The sequence below is a fragment of the Sorex fumeus genome, unplaced genomic scaffold (assembly GCF_029834395.1).
Source record: "Sorex fumeus unplaced genomic scaffold, SorFum_2.1 ptg000095l, whole genome shotgun sequence".
Taxonomy (NCBI): Eukaryota; Metazoa; Chordata; class Mammalia; order Eulipotyphla; family Soricidae; genus Sorex; species Sorex fumeus.
The window spans coordinates 4143357-4160495 of record NW_026606152.1 but is presented as its reverse complement, the minus strand read 5'-3'; the positions used below and the strand labels follow the sequence as shown (position 1 = coordinate 4160495).

General features: G+C 49.2%; 1 protein-coding gene across 1 annotated transcript in view; it reads right to left on the bottom strand.

Annotated features, from left to right (window-relative positions):
* Positions 1-320: 320 nt before the first annotated feature.
* The window catches only part of MAN2B2 (mannosidase alpha class 2B member 2), a 40487-nt gene continuing 23668 nt past the window's right edge, over positions 321-17139 (bottom strand). The window contains exons 12-20 of the mRNA XM_056132698.1: positions 16909-17100; positions 16138-16390; positions 15087-15197; positions 14712-14904; positions 10819-10831; positions 6582-6706; positions 5902-6014; positions 411-511; positions 321-345 (exon numbers count right to left, since the gene is read on the bottom strand). Coding sequence (XP_055988673.1) covers positions 321-345; positions 411-511; positions 5902-6014; positions 6582-6706; positions 10819-10831; positions 14712-14904; positions 15087-15197; positions 16138-16390; positions 16909-17100 — 1126 coding nt within the window. The remainder of the gene's footprint in view (positions 346-410; positions 512-5901; positions 6015-6581; positions 6707-10818; positions 10832-14711; positions 14905-15086; positions 15198-16137; positions 16391-16908; positions 17101-17139) is intronic.

The following is a 17139-nucleotide window of genomic DNA, read 5'->3' as shown; positions in this document are numbered from 1 at the left end:
GCCAGGAGCAGACCCGCAGATTGGGAGTAATGTGGTAAAGTAGCCCTGTTGCTGACATCCTCCTGGCACCCAGGAAGCAGCTGCCAGGGCCTTTGGGGCAGCTGTGAGTTGGGGTCATCACTCAGAGCAGTGATCTGGCGTGGAATCTGGGGGTGATTCTATACACGGTCACACTACACAAAGGCCTTGTGAACACGTGGCCTGTGGGGACAGGCCTTAGTCCCACCTCAATTTTCTGTGGCGGGAGCAGGGGCGGGGCCGGGGGGCGAGCAAACGCAGTGTGCTGGGCTGGCAGGGGCAGGACAGGGGCTGTGTCCAGGCTACACTGCTCTGAGCTGGCCAAGGGGTGGCATGGGATTTGGAGTCAGTCCTGGCGCAGGGCCCCCAAACCTTCTTTATGACGTAGGCGGCGCGTCTTCCACCTCCAGCGCTGCAGGGAGCCCACGGCCCAGGTGCCCGTGAGGGAGCGCTCCTCCACCATCTGCACCGAGCCCAGCCCTCGCAGCAGGACCTGCGGGCAGAGACGGGGGCGCCCTGAGCCCAGAGCGAGCAGGGCTGCCAGGCCAGGAAACTCCTGCATCACCTGTTGGATTATAGCCCTGAGCATTTTAAGAAGTAACATTGGTTTGTCTGTGCTCCTCCTGCATTGAGCTCAGATTCATTGAGTTGCACCTATCACAGTGCTCCAGAGGCTCGCCCAATTCCATCAGGCACTCCCAATCTGTGTTTATCTTTAACTTCTCCTTGTGCTCTTTTTCCCCTATCTGTTAATAACATATATCCCGAAATCAGACCCTGTAGCCTGTAAGTCAAATCTTCTGAGGGCTCTGGTCTTTATGTGTAAGCAAAATAATGCTTTTCTCTTTCCTTCATGTCCTTTGTATAGTTTACTTTAGAGCAATTTCCCTTTTTTATAGACACAGGAAGACAGTTGATGCTATGCTTTTGGAACTTGGGAGTTAGCTGACTCTGAATAATATTTACTCCTGGCATATTTACTTGACTTAAGCCTCAGTTCCCCTTATTTCCTGAGACCCCAAAAATGGGGTCCCATAAAGGGACTTGGGTGGACCCAAGGCAAGCTGTTAGCTACTCTGGCGTCAAAAGGGACAGGCTAAGCACCATAAGATATTTAAAGTAAGAGCACTGTCATGGAACAAGCTCTGTCATGACCCAAAAAGAAGTAACTAAATAAGGACCCTTCTGGGGTTAGGAAAGACTAACCTGGCCTGAGGACTGTGGTCTGGGGTATATTGTGAGAAGTCCCCAGGAAGAGCCACCCTTTAGGCTTAATATACTTCTTACTATGTTCATACAAGATGACAAGAAATATTAGTAAGAAGTAAATTTAAGATGACTGTTTGAGTAGACTTCTTTTTTTTATGTAGGAGTGCTGCTATTTATTCAGCCACTGATTAGCTGATTGAATTCAGCATGAACTCCACCTTACTTTTTGTTTCATTTTTTATAATTTTATTTATTGAATCACTATGAGAGCAGTTATAAAGCTTTCGGGTTTAAGTCTCGGTCATACAATGAAACACCCGCCCCTTCACCAGTGCCCATTCTCCACCCCCAACAACCCCAGTATACCCCCATCCCACACCCTCCCCCTACCTGTGGTGCAGATGATTTCTACATTACTCTCTCTCTCTACTTTGATTACATTCAATATTTTGACACCAGACCTACCATTATTATTTAAGATTTTACCCCAACACTCAGATCTGCTGAAAAGGCAATAGTAGACCATTTGTTTTCTATTGCTGGTTATGGATAACATATGATGCCGCGTGGCTGCAGTAGTGGCCGCACAATTTTGAAATTCCAAAATTTTAACAATTAAATCTGGAGAGATTTCTGCCAAAACCTGCTGGGTTCCGAGATTTGTTTCTGAGTCTCTTGGATCATGGCCGTTAAGCAGCTTGATCAGAAGCCAGAGAGGCTATTCGATGGCGGCAACTCGGGGTCTTATTGGGGTGGGAGGGAAAGGGCCAGCTCCACCCCCATCCCATGAGACCCTGTGTGTCTCATCACTGCAGGCCCAAATCTGACTGTCCAATGGCCTTTGGTGGATGGTGGCCACCGAGCCGCAAGGGGGAGCAGGCAAAGCGACAGCACCCTTTCCCCCCTGGGGTGGCCTGGTGACAGTAACCTACTGCGCGGTCCGGATGCATTTCTGCCAAAAGCCGCTGGGTTTCAAGATTTGTTCCTGAGTCTCTGGGATTATGGCCATTAAGCAGCTTGATCAGGAGCTGGAGAGGCCATTCGTGGGCGGCGACTCGAGGTCTCGTTGGGATGAAGAGGAAAGGGCTGTCTCCACCCCCATCCCAGGAGGCCTCACGTGTCTTGTCACTGTCTGTCCAGTGGCCTCTGGATCATGGCAGTCACCGGGTCGCCAGGGAGAACAGGCCAAGGCATGAAACCTATTCTCATCTGGGGTGGCCCAGCACCAGTAACCTACTGCAGGGACTGGATGCATTTCTGCCAAAAGCCACTGGGTTCCGAGATTTGTCTCTGAGTCTCTGGAATCATGACCATTAAGCAGTTTGATCAGGAACCAGAGAGGCCTTGCCTCCAATTATATAGATGAGCCAGAGGTGGTTTGTGGGTGTGTCTCCCACATACCTAACTTTTGGCCACTTACTTTCTTGGTAAACTTTGCCCCAAGTTTTTGGGGTCTGGCCAAAGGCACAGCAGCAATTTTGGGGTATCTGGAAGTCTGAAGGTGCCATCAGGCTGCTGATGCACTCGTCTTACAGGTACAGATTGACCTGCTGGTGGCACCATACCCCCTAGTAGACTTCTAGCTAAGGAAAGGAGAAAGCAGTATGTCCTTACATGGAATCCTGCCCTTGGGCAGGGGTCCTGCAGGAATCTTGAGTGCTGAGCCCTTCGATGAGGTTTTGTCCTTGAGTAAATCCCCTAGAGGAGTTTCCCCCGAAGAAGGGCTTCACATCTGTTCATCGTTTACCTAGGTGCAATTGCTACCCCAACCCTCCATGATTTCTCTATAACTAACACTGTGACACATAATAGATGGCGACTGATCACCAACCAGTCTGTGGCCCCTTTGTTTGTCTGTTATAGGTCGGCTGGGGGACAGTGATTCAACCCTAAATGCAACAAGGGGATCCTCCGGTCACCGCAGAATAGTGACAGTCATCTATTCGAGGTTCACAGTAAGCCCCTGGCCCGGGCACCAATGTGAGCCTGGAAACATAGCCCTTCACGGGACGACCCTGGTCTTGTCAAAGGCACTTTGCTCTTTCCGGGGATCTTTGGAGGTTTCTACTCACATGATAGTAACTGGAGATCAATATTTGATTGTTTGTTTTTACAAAAGCAGAGTGTGAGCAGACTGAACTTCATGGTGGGGAAGGTGCTTTCTCCCCAGTACCCTTAAATAACCGTTGAGAGGATGCTTAAGAGATAACCATGACCACAGTGCCCAGCAGGTCACAACAAGGCAGACCCATGTGGGAACTGTGGTGAGTGCTAAGGACACAGCGGCGCCCAGACTTCTCCGGGGACCTGGCGGGACAATCCCTTAAGCTTGCATGATGCCCTGACTCACCCGGCACAGTGAGAGTAATTCCTCTCAGCATCAGCAATACTGACCTCGGGCAACAACGAGCGCCACAAGGAAGTCAGCAATCTCCAGCACGGTAGAGCCCGCATGCACCAGAAGACCCGGCCAGTAGGGATGCCAGCGTGTGTGCGAACACAGAAACCAGGCACACGGTGACCAGTCAGCTCAGCAGCCGCGAAACCAAACAACGCCAAGTGTGAGAAAGAGCCAGATGCAGCTGGAGTAAAGAAAGGCTGTGAGGCAGCACAAGTGTTTCTGAGGGAAACAAAAGGCCCCGAGAAACAAGAAAGCTCAATAAGCAAACGAACACTATTCCTGGAGAGCTCAGCAGAATAAGTGACAGAATAAAGCATAGAGGGAAGAGGAAGGGAATAAAAACCAGAGTGGCCCTCTGGCTACTGATCGAGCTGCTTAACAGCCATGATCCCAGAGACTCAGAAACAAATCTCAGAACCCAGCAGTTTTTGGTAGAAATGCGTCAGACATCACATTAGGTTTCCGGCCCCGGGCCACCCCAGGTGGGAAAAGATGCCGTCCCTTCACCTGTTCCCCCTGGTGGCGCAGTTGCCACCATCTTCCAGAAGCCTATGGACAATCAGGTAGGGGCCCAAGGGACGAGACACATGGGGCCTCACAGGATGGGGGTGGAACTGACCCTTTCCTTCCCTGGCACAACGAGATCCAAGTCGCCACCCACGAACAACCCCTCTGGCTACTGATCAAGCTGCTTAATGGCCATGATCCCAGAGACTCAGAAACAAATCTCAGAACTCAGTGGCTTTTGGCAGGAACCCCTCCAGATTTCATTATTAAAATTTCAGAATTCCAAAACCCCGTAGCCACAAGAATTTGCAAGAGCAGCCACATGACATCATATGCTATTCATAATCAGCAATAGAAAACAAATTGTCTAATGTTGCTTCTTGGCAGGTCTGAGTGATGGAAGAAAATCCCAAATGATAATGATGAGTCTGGTGTCGAAATATTGAATGTAATCAAAGTAGAGAAAGAGTAATGTGGAAATCATCTGCCACACAAGTTAGGGGAGGGTGTGGGAAGAGGGGTATACTGGGTTATTGGTGGTGGAAAATGTGCACTGGTGAAGAGATGGGTGTTTCATCATCATATGACCGAGACTTAAACCTGAAAGCTTTGTAACTGCTCTCACGGTGATTCAATAAATAAATTTGTAAAAAAAAATCAGAGTGGTTAGGACTGGAGCAACAGCACAGCAGGTAGGGCATTTGCCTTGCATGCAGCCAACCTGGGTTCGATTCCCAGCATCTCATATGGTCCCCCGAGTACCGCCAGGAGTAATTCCTGAATGCAGAGTCAGGAGTAACCCCTGTGCATCGCCGGGTGTGACCCAAAAAGCAAAAAAAAAAATCAGAGTGGTAGTAAATTAGAAATAAAATATAACACAGTATGAAGAGAACCAAGTGGTTTTAAAAGATAAACAAAACAGATGTAACATTTGTGGTACACAGCAAGACAAACAGAAGAATTCAAACTTCCATGCAAAATGAGAAGTGAATAGGAGAAAGCACTGTCAGAAATACTAAGGGCTGTAAGAAATCCGTGAGTGAATCTAAAATCCCAGAGGGATAGTATGGTGGGTAGAGCGCTTGACAGTACGCAGCCGTGTCCTGGCACCCTGTGTGGTCCCACAAGGAATGATCCATTAGTGCAGAGCCAGAAGTAAGACCCGAGTACCACTGAGTGTGCCCCCCAAAAAAATTTAAATCCCAAACTGTCCAATCTGAATGAAATGACCAATTCCTCAAATTATACAAACACCAAGGCTGACTCAGGACAATGAAAATCTAAGTAGACAATCACTTGCAAATAAATTTAAAAAAGAAAAAAAATTGTTAGTACAACTTCTCACTCTTAAATTCAGGACTGGGCTTTGGGGCGAATGGGCCAAACCATCAAGAAGAGCTAAGTGTTATTCTTCCAAACCTGTTCCAAAATGTCAAAGAGGACAAAAGCTTCTTAACTCATCACATGATGCCTGAATCCCACCTGCGTGTGTGGAGTTTTCTGGTAACATGTGTGTAGCTTTACTTTCAGACTGTATTACAAGAAGAAAGTGAATGAATCCATACATGCCGGGTCATAGCTAAAAACCTCAAGCCCTGGAGGGAGTAGAAAGATGAGTTTCCCTCTGCCCTGTCAGGGGTGCTCCTTGGTGAATCACCTGAGGAGCGTTTGTGCCGATGTGGCGCTTTTCATACCTGGGGTTCCCCTCCCCTATCATCCACCCAAGGAGGCTGCACCAGGAGTGAGGATGGAGCGGGCGCACTCACCTTCAGGTTCACCGTCACTGGCTGAGACAGCACTGGGTCCTCCCCGACCTCAAACAGGTGCTGGAGCCGCAGTAGGACACGGTGGAGGTTGGCCTTGACCTGCGCCTGGTGACCTTCAAGGGCAGAGGGGAATGGCAGGGAGATGCCATCAGTGCTCCAGGTCACGCCTGCTACTCAGCCACCTCCACTTCCTACCCTCACCTCCCTGGAGGCTTCTGAATCTGCTCCATGGACAGAAATAAAACCAAGGCACAGAGAGGGCCAGTAACGTGGCTGAGGACACACAGCTGATGACCAACAGAGGGACTCAGTGCAAGCCCAGCTGATTTTGACATGCCCCCTCCAGCCACACGGGGCCAGCGCTGACCCTGAAGAGTGTCTGGGGTCCATTCGGGCTATTCAGGAATAGCCTGACTCCCTGGAACTCTGGAACTCTGCCCCTGTGACCAACAGGAGTGAGCTGAGCCAAGGGGCCACTCCCCAGGGAGCTTCCTGCCTGGGCAATGGAGGGCTGTTTTCTGGGTGTTGGGGTCAGAAAGTCACAGATCCAAGATTTCCTTTCCCTGGGCCCCGGGACCTTTGATCTGTCATCTCCTACTTGTCCTGCTTTGTAAACCTGGTGACCCCTTCACCTGGTGTCCAGTGAGAGGAAGCATGTGTGGGCTCTCAGCCCTGCCCACCTCCCTTGATATTCCGCAGGTGCTTCGTGTGGTTGGAGCTGTAGGTCCAGCCGGGGACGCTCAGGAGCTGCAGGTGGAGACTGGGGGGCAGCGTCATGGAACGTTGGCACCTGTGGCCTGGGACACTGTGGAAGAACTCTAGGGCGGGCAGATGGAAGGAGAGGGGTGCCGGTTGGTTCTGTGGACTTTAACACTGAAGCCGAGAAAACGTTGAAAGCACTTCTTTAAAAAGCATGCCAGGTCGCCTTCCCCAGAGGGAACCCCGGTGACCATGAGCCTCTACAAGCATAGCTCGGGCATGCGGGATCCAGGACATTTGTTCCAAACTGCAATGGGGCCGCCTCAGCTCCCAAGCAACCTCTGATTCCGGAAGTCATGCCCACAACCTACCCCCCACCGCCATCTTTACAGCTCACAACAACAAAGAAGAAAACTGCTGGAGGGCCCCACAGCTCCCGGAGAATGCTACAGTTCCCAGACAGAGCTGATATCACCGGGAGGTCCCAGATGGGGTGGGTGCTGCCATCCCGCCTTCCCCAGAGGGAACCCCGGTGACCATGAACCTCTACAAGCATAGCTCGGGCATATGGGAACCAGGATATTTGTTCCAAACTACATGGCCGCTTACGTGGCCGCACGACATCTCCTTATATACAAAGTGATCAATGGAAAGTAAATCATCCAACGTTTCTCCCTGAAAATCAGGCTTAACTCTTTTGCAAACCACAACACCCAAAAGGAGAGAGAGAACATAGGGGAATGCCCTGCCACAGAGGCAGAGTGGGATGGGGGAGATAGGGGTGGGAGGGATACTGGTATCAGTGGTGGTGGGAAATCGGCACTGGTGGAGGGACGGGTATTCAAAATAAAAAAATAATAATACTAAAAAAATAAAAATTAAAAAAAATTGCTTGATGTGCAGAAATCTCAGGTGTCACATTGGAATTGAATCTGGAAATGTTACATATTTTCTCTATTAGCCAAATCGTTTTCTTTAATTTTAAGTCTCCTTTAAAGTCTTAAAACAAATAAATAAATAAGTAAAAATAAAAAGCATGCCAGGGCCTAGAGCAATAGCACAGTGGGTAGGGCGTTTGCCTTGCACGCAGCCAACCGGGTTCGATTCCCAGCATCCCATATGGTCCTCTGAGCACCTCCAGGAGTAATTCCTGAGTGCAGAGCCAGGAATAACCCCTGTGCAACGCTGGATGTGACCCAAAAAGAAAAAAATAAAACATGCCAGTTGGGGGCAGAGAGAGAACAATGGTAAAGTACCTTCCGGAGTTGACCCCTGGCATCCCAGATGGTCACCATGTACCGCCAGGAGTAATTCCTGAGCGCAGAGCCAGGAGTGAGTCCTGGACATCACTGGGTGTGGTCTCCAAATACACACACACACACACACACATAGCATGCCATCTCTTAAAAAGAACTACATTACACAACTTGCCACAGCACGAATGAAAATAGAGGATACCGTGCTGAGTTGAGTCAGTTCAGAAGGAAATGGATAGATGCGAGTGATCTCTCAAATGTAGGCCTTACAGACACGGAGAGAGGGAGCAACAAAGGGTCAAAGGCAATAGGACGAAAGGAGGAGCCTGTGAGGGGGATGGTGGGGAGGGAGGGGCACTGGGAATTATCTAGATGGAAAATCATCACTTACAGTATTGTTATTTTTGTCACTTCTATCAACTTAAAAAACATAAAAAGTTAGATTACAATTTTTAGGGGGTCTGGTGCCGCCAGCAGGTCAATCTGTACCTGTGAGGAGAGTGCATCAGCAGCCTGATGGCGCCTTCAGATTTCCAGATACCCCAAAATTTCTGCTGTGCCTTTGACCAGACCCCAAAACCTTGGAGCAAAGTTTACCAAGAAAGTAAACGGCCAAAAGTTAGGTATGCGGGAAACATACCCACAAACCACCTCCAACTCAGCTATATAATTGGAGGCAGGGCCTCTCTGGTTCCTGATCAAACTGCTTAATGGCCATGATCCCAGAGACTCAGAAACAAATCTCGGAACCCAGCAGCTTTTGGCAGAAATGCGTCCGGTCCCTGCAGTAGGTTACCGGTGCTGGGCCAACCCAGGTGGGAATAGGTTTCATGCCTGTTCCCCCTGGCGGCTCGGTGGCCATCATCCTCCAGAGGCCACTGGACAGTCAGGCTTGGACCCACAGCAACGAGAATTGTTGGGCCTCACGGGATGGGGGTGGAGCCAGTTCTGTCCTTCCCCACTTCAACGAGACCCCAAGTTATCGCCCACGAATGGCCTCTCGGGCTCCCAATCAAGCTGTTTAATGGCCATGATCCCAGAGACTCAGAAACAAATCTTGAAACCCAGTGGCTTTTGGCAGAAATGCATCCGGACCCGCAGTAGGTTACTATCGCTGGACCACCCCGGGGGGAAAGAGTGCTGTCCGTCTGCCTGATCCCCCTTGGTGACTCGGTGGCCGCCATCCTCCAGAGGCCATTGGACAGTCAGGTTTGGGCCCTCAGTGACAAGACATGTTGGGCCTCACTGAATGGGGGTGGGGCCGGTCCTTTCCTCCCCACCCCAACAAGACCCCAAGTCATCGCCCACAAACGGCCTCTCTGGCTCCTGATCAAGCTGCTTAACGGTCATGATCTAAGAGATTCAGAAATAAATCTTGAAACCCAGTGGCTTTTGGCAGAAATGCATCCGGACCACACAGTAGGTTACTGTCGCCGGGCCACCCCAGGGGGAAAGGGTGCTGTCCCTCCGCCTTCTCTCCCTACGCAGCTTGATGGCCACCATCTTCTAGAGGCCACTGGACAGTCAGGTTTGGGCCCTCAGTGATGAGACACACGGGGCCTTGTGGGATGGGGGTGGAGTCGGCCCTTTCCTCCCCACCCCAGTGAGATCCCGAGTCACCACCCATGAACAGCCTTTCTGGCTCCTGATCAAGCTGCTTAATGGCCATGATCCCAGAGACTCAGGAGCAAATCTCGGAACCCAGAAGGTTTGGGCAGAAATCCTTCCAGATTTAAGTGTTAAAATTTCGGAATTTCAAAATCACGTGGCCACTACTGCAGCCACGCGGCATCATATGTTATTCATAACCAGCAATAGAAAACAAATTGTTTATGGTTGCCTTTTCAGCAGATCTGAGTGTTGGGGTAAAATCTCAAATAATAATGGTGGGTCTGGTGTAAAAATATTGAATGTTATCAAAGTAGAGAGAGAGTAATGTAGAAATCATCTACCCCACAGGTAGGGGGAGGGTGTGGAATGGGGGTATACTGGGGTTGTTGGGGGTGGAGAATGGGCACTGGTGAAGGGACAGGTGTTTCATTGTATGACCGAGACTTAGACCCGAAAGCTTTGTAGCTGCTCTCACAGTGATTCAATAAATAAAATTATAAAAAATGAAATAAATAAATAAATAAATAAAAGTCAGATTACAATTTTTAAAGCATAAGTTCAAAGAAAAGCATAGTAGGGAAAACCCCCTTTGCAAATGTTAAAGTTTTTTAATTGCTTTATATATTTAAAGTCTTATATCGGTGCTTTAGATCATGGGAATTTGGGCTGAGATAGGAACTCACTCTCATCAGTGAGTTCAAAGGTAATGAAATAATCAACGACAAAACCATTTCTTATCTTCCTCCCCACTGAAATTTTTTTTTCATTTTCATTTTGGTTTTGGGGCCACATCCAGTGATGCTCGGTGCCTAATCCTGGCTCTGCACTCAGGACCATTGAGGGTGCTGGGGATCAAATACAGGTCAGTTGAATGCAAGGCAAGCACTCTGCCTGCTGTTCTGTCACACACACACACACCCCTCTTAAGAATTTTTCTGCACCAATTTCTCCATAACCTCCTGCCTCTTATTGGTAAGACCTTATTGTGTCAAAAGTTTTCCAAAGGAACTGGAGCAATAGGACAGCCTGGAGGCTTGCACATGGCTGGTCCAGGTTTGATCCTTGGCAACCCAAATGGTCCCCTGAGTACCATCAGAAGTAATTTCTGAGTGCAGAGCCTGGAGTAACCTCAGAGTATTGCTGGATTAGCCCAAAAGCAAAAACATAAAGTAAAACAAAATCCCAGGCCAAGTTGGGTTTTCTGGTGAGTTCTTCCAAACCTTTAATAAAGACCTACTACCAATCCTCTCCAGGAAAGCCAACGAAATAGGGACTCTCCCAAACAGTTTCCATGAAGTAAACATTACTTCATGTTACACCAAAGGTGGACAGAAACAACAAAAAAGGAAACTTTTGGTCTGTATCTCTGATAAACATGGTAAAATATTTGCAAACCAATCCAACTGTACATCAAAAAGATCGCACATCATAACCAAAATTGATCCTGGAGATGCAAGGATGGATTAATATACGTAAGTCAATTAATGTGATAAACCATCACAATACAAGAAAAACTAAAAATCATAGTATCACATCAATAGATGCAAAGAAATTACTTGACAAAATCCAGCACTTGTCATAATAAAAACTCTCAATACAATAGGATTGGAAGGAGCTTTCCTCAATAATAGTCAAAACTCTTGATCACAAGCCCATAGCAAGCATCATACTCAATGACAAAAATCTGAAAGCTTTTCTCTACAACCAGGCATGAAACAAGGTTGTGCACTTTCACCACTACTGTTCATCACAGACATCCATGCCATAATAATGAGGCAAGAAAGAGATAATAAAGGCACTCAGATCTGAAAAGAGAAAGTAAAACTCTCACTATGCAGATGACAGTGATACTGTACTTAGAAACTCCCAACACTTCACAAGACTCCTAGAAACAACAGACTTGTAGAGTAAAGTAGCAGGATACAAACTCAACACACAAAATCCCCTGATTTTGGGGGGTTGGAGCGATAGTACAGCAGGTAGGGCATTTGCCTTGCATGTGACCAATCCAGGTTTGAGTCCCAGCATCTGATATGGTCCCCTGAGCACCACCAGGAGTAATTCCTGAGTGCAGAGCCAGGAGTATCGCCAAGTGTGACCAAAATGCCAAAAATATACCTGGTTTTTCTATATGCAAGTCAGGAAATAGAAGACAGAGAAATTAAAAATTCAATACCATTCATGATTGTGCCTCAGAAAATTAAGTACCTGGCAATCAGCTTCACAAAAGATGTGAAAGATTTATACAAAGAAAACTATAAGTCACTACTAAAATAAATAAAAGGAGGACACTAGGAAAAACTCCCTGATCATAGATTGGAAGGATTAATATTGTCAAAAGTGACAATCTGAGTCACAACAATATACAAATTTAATGCAGTTTCTATAAAAATACCCATATCATTTTTTGAAGAAATAGATCAAGCTCTGTTGAAATTTATATGAAATAATAAACCCCCCAAATACCCAAAGTAATCCTGGGGGAAGGAATGAAAGATTTCTCCTTCCCCAATTTTAAATCAAATCAAACTATAAATCTGTAGTAAGTAAAACAATATGGCACCAGAATAAGGATAGACTCTCAGATCAGTGGAATAGAATTCAAAGTCCAGAGGGAGATCCTCAGCATTGGAGTCAATCTTCAATAGAGGAGCAAAAATATGAAGTGGAACAAGGAACCTCTTCAATAAATGCTTCTGGGAAAACTGGTCAGTCCCATGCAAAAAAAAAAATAAAAGAACTCCGATCCTCTCCTAACACCATGCACAAAGGTCAGTCCAATTGATTAAAGACCTGAATTAATAAATACATTGAGAAAAAATAGGTAGAACTCTCAGTGACATTAAATATAGAGGCATCTTCAATGATTTGACCCATTGGCCACACAAACTGAAGCAAAGATACACAAACAAGACTATACCAAGCTAAGAGACTTCTAAAGGAAAGGATGAACACAGATTGTGATTGGACAGTCCACTCCCAACTGAGAGTCCACCACTCATCATATCACTCTGGATATCAGAGTTGACATCCATGATACATCAACTACTCATAGAACTCTATCAAAAAACCCGACTGCATCAAAAGACACACAGATGAAGGGGCCAAAGTAATAGTCCAGCAGGTATCGTGTTTGCCTTGCACTCAGGCCAACCCAGCTTCAATCCCCAGCATCCCATTTGGTCCCCCAAGTACTGCCAGGAGTAGTTTCCGAGTGCAGAGCCAGGAGAAACCCCTGAGCATTACCGAGTGTGACCCTTTGCAAAAAAAATCAAAAGACACAAATGGCCAACACTTGGTGAAAAAAATGCTCTGGGTCACTTATCATCAGGGAAAGGCAAATCTAAACCACACTAAAGTATGATCTCACACCAGGGAGAATGGCATATTTCACAAAGAACAAAGACAACTAGTGCTGGCATGGATGTGAGGAAAGGGCCCCTCATTTACTGCCCACGGGAATATTCACTGGCCCAACCCTTTTTGGAAAATAATATGAACACTTCTCAAACAGCTAGGAATTCAACTTCCACGTGACCCAGCAATTCCACTTCTGGGCATCTACCCCAAGGGTCCAAAAACTTCACTTAGAAAATTCATCTGCACCCTTGTGTTCATTGTAGCACTATTCACAATATCCGAAATCTGGAAACAACACAAGTTTCCAGGAGCAGATGACTTGATAAAGAAACTATGGCACATAAACACAATGGAATACTACTCCACGGTAAGAAAAAAAAATGAAAACATGAAATGTTCTGCCATGCTGATGGACCTAAAAAGTATTATGCTGATGAATTGAATCAGAGGAGAGAAACAAACAGAATGATCTCTCTCTTGTATGCAGGATATGAAGGGAGATAGCCATCGCCCAAAAGCAACAGAAACAGAGAACTTGTCTTCAGTAGGAAGTTTCATGGGGGTGGGAAGGGTGGGTGAGGGACCCTGGGACAGGGGCAGAGGCAAGGGGACCCCTAGATGGAACATGCGAGGCTGGAATAGTTCACATATGAAATTCTTTGATTGACAGTTTGCAAATCACAGTGCACAAAATTGAAAAATCTAATTTAAAAGTTTATGGGGGCTGGAGCGATAGCACAGGGGGTACGGCATTTGCCTTGCACGCGACTGACCCGGGTTTGATTCCCAGCATCCCATATGGTCCCCTAAGCAACGCTGGGAGTAGTTCCTGAGTGCAAAGCTAAGAGTAACCCCTGAGCATCGCCTGGTGTGACCCAAAAATAAAAAAAAAAAGTTTATGTAGATCAATAAAGACAGGGACAAAGAAGAAAAATAATAAATATTTTAAAGTTTTTCATTCTTTCTTCATTAATTAGATAAAATGAGAATAAATGTTTTAAGATTCATATTCCACAGACACTCAGGCTGCAGTATTAATTCAGAGGTGAGCTCAGTTCAATTCTGAGCTTTCCTCATGTGTTCCTAGGCCACTCTTGATACTTGGCCAATGAATCCAGAAGTTTCCATGATTGAGTCAGTGCAGTTTAGGCCTAGGGATGCTCCGGGCCACCGAGGTCACACAAGGTGATGCCTCTGGTGTGACAGTGCACGCATGTGTCTCTCACCCTTGAGCTTTCTGCCTGGCTCCATTAATTTACTTTTCATAAATCAGTAGTAGGTCGTTTAGAAGATATTTTAACAGCTAAATAAATAAATAAAATCTTCTAAAGATGAGTGAAACCGGAAAGATTCAAGGATGAGTGACCATGTCAATCCTGCCCATTGGCTTTTGCTGCGGGTTTCTCTAAGCACTGCCCGCTGTCTCCGGGCGCCCTGGTTTCAGGAGAGACATGCAGAAGGTGTCTGAGGGGGCAGAGTGACCCTCCCTGGGGACACACTCCAGACTCAAGTCACAGGGCCACGCGGCCACTCAAGTCACAGGTCATCCGAGAAAGACAAAATATCACAGGAGAAAGGAGCAGACTCGGAGCACGGGTACGGGGGAGCCGGGGGTCCAGCCCCACTTACCGCCTGTGGGACCCTGCATGGGTACAGGGGAGCCTGGGGTTCGCACCCCACTTACCACCTGTCAGACCCTGCACGGGTACAGGGGAGCCGGGGGTCCAGACCCCACTTACCACCTCGGAGCCCCTCTGCACCTCACCTGCCCGCAGAGGACAGAGGGGGTGGCCTCAGGTCCTGCCCTGAGGTTGCCCAGATGCACAGTCCCCGGTCAGGTGCCCATTCAGGGTTGGTGACCACAGTTGGTGGGTGCCCCCTTACCCCTCAGTTCTCTCAACAGCACAATGGGCCTGTGCTGCAGTGCCAGCCCGCTCTGATGGTGCAGGGCTGTGGTCAGCCGTAGGGGGCCCAGCAGGAGCCAGAACACAGGACTGGCCACCGAGTCGTCGACCAGCATGAGGTTGAGTGAACGCTTCACTTGGTCTACGTTCCACAGGCGGCGATGTAGCATGACCTAAGGGACGAGGGTCTGAAGGCCCCTCCCATCCGGGCAGCCCAGGGCCATGCAGTGACCTGAGGGACGGGAGGTCTAAAGGCCCCTCCCACCCGGGCAGCCCAGGTTCTGGAGTGGCCTGAGGAACAGGGGGTCTGAAGGCCCCTCCCACCTGGGCAGCATGGGCCCATGGAATGACCCACCTCGACCTGCCCGTTGTCCTGGCTGGACACGCCGTGTGCCTGATCAGACAGCACCACCAGCCGGCTCTGGTTATCCTGGATGAAGGCCGACTGCACCATGGGGTAGTAATTCTGTGGGCACAGACATTGTCAGCTGGCCCTGCGCAGGCGACCAGGTGTGCAGGTGGATGCCTTCCACTAGCCTTCCTGACCAAGCCCTCTACAGGACAGTATCCCCAATTCCACTGCCCCCCCACGCTGCTAGCCAGTGAACTTAGCCTGTCTGGGTCTCAGCTTCCTCATATGTCCATCTCAGGCTAAATTCCCTCTTCCCAGGCTACATGGGCCACTGGGCACGAGCCAGTCCAGCTGCTGGGCAACTGAATGGTGATGCGTGAGGGAAAGGGGGTCCAGGCGTGGACCAAAGGGAAGTCATATGCCACGCTCAGTGCTCTGTGAGACAGCACAAAAGTGTGGACTCTGGCTGGCCAGAGATGTAAGGACTAGCAATTGTGACCCAGTGACCAGAAAGCAGATAGGAAGGGGACACAGCAAATAACCGTAGCCTTGGGCGCCCTCTGCTGCTTCCTGACTGTGCCCAGCTGGCCTCCTGCCCCTAGAGAGGAAGACACCCCCTGTCCCAGGAAAGCCAGGCACCCGGAAAAATGCCCAGGACCGGCCCGCCCTTCCATTCCCCAGAGCCAAGGCCCTGTGCAGCGCCTGACGCCGAGACTGGCACACATCGCGTTTCACTGCCAGGCAAGAGCTGGGCTGAGTCAGGGATGAGCTGACACTATCACCCTGAAGGCAGTGCCACCAGTGAGGGGCACCGGAGCAAATGAGGGGCCCTTGAGCCAGGGCTTCCCTCAGCAGGGGCAGCCCAGAGTTCAGACACCAAGGATCACCTGTGCCCCGAGCTCTGAGCCTCAGCGCCGGGGTGGGCAATGGGGTCCTGAGAGAACCTTCTCAGGGCTCTCACTACAGCGCCTGCAGATCAGAGGATCCACCTGCCTCCAGAAAGAACGCCAGGGCTGCACCTGGGAGCGCCATGGTCGGGTGCTGTGAGGCATACCCGAGCGATGTTGTTGTTGGCGTGATCTCTGTAGGTCCGCCTCTGCATCTGGTAGCCGTTACCGTCAGAGTAGAAGTGGCGGTAAGTGTTTAGGTTGGTGCTGGTCCTCAGGATAGCCTCACGGTTGATCTGCAAAGGGCCCACTCTGAGCTCCTGCTCTATTCGATAGCATAGCAGCTCCCCCTCGGCATCCCTCGACACGTGCACCAGCCGGGAAAAGATGGCATAGGTGTAAGAAGAATCCATCTCGTCTCTGGAGAGAAGGGGAGCATTGCATAGGGCATCCACGAGCCCACCCTTCTCCCGATCCCTCCCTTTTCCTGCCATCCCTCCCTTCCTTCCTCGTGCCTTTCTTTCCACCTTCCATTCACTTTTCTCTCCTTCCTCCCCTGTGTGACATCAGGCTGGTTGGACAGAAAGCCGACTAAGCAAGACAACGGGAGCAGAATGAGTGCCCTGGGCCCTGAAACTTCCTAAAAGGCATCATGGAAATGACTGTCCGGTCTCTGAAAGAGCGAAACCCCCTAGCAAGAACAGCATGTTACTCTGAGGGTCTGTCTGCTTCTGGATTCAGCTCCCAGCCGTGAGTACAGCCCGTCAGCGGCAGGAGGTGAAGACATCAGAGGAACCACTTTCCTGTCACGTGTCCATGGGCCGACAGTAGGTGCCCAGCACAGGGCTAGCATCCAGGCCCCTGGCCAGAGCGTCCCGCCTTTAGCCCCTCCCCGCCCTAGCGTACTACACTCGGCATGCAGCAGTACATGGCATCACCTGTAGAAATACTGCCGGATCTCAGTCAGGAGCTTCCCAGCCACGATCTCCAATGCCACAGCACCCCAGGCTTGCTCGGCTGCCTCAGTGGGAAGGAACAGATAGCTGTCTGAAGTGGGGCCTTCGAACACGTTGCCACTGCTGTGGTACTCCAGGAACTCTTGCCTTAGGGGGACTGTCCTGTTACTCTCTCTGCAGAGAAATGAACAGAACGGTTGCATCACCAGGCAT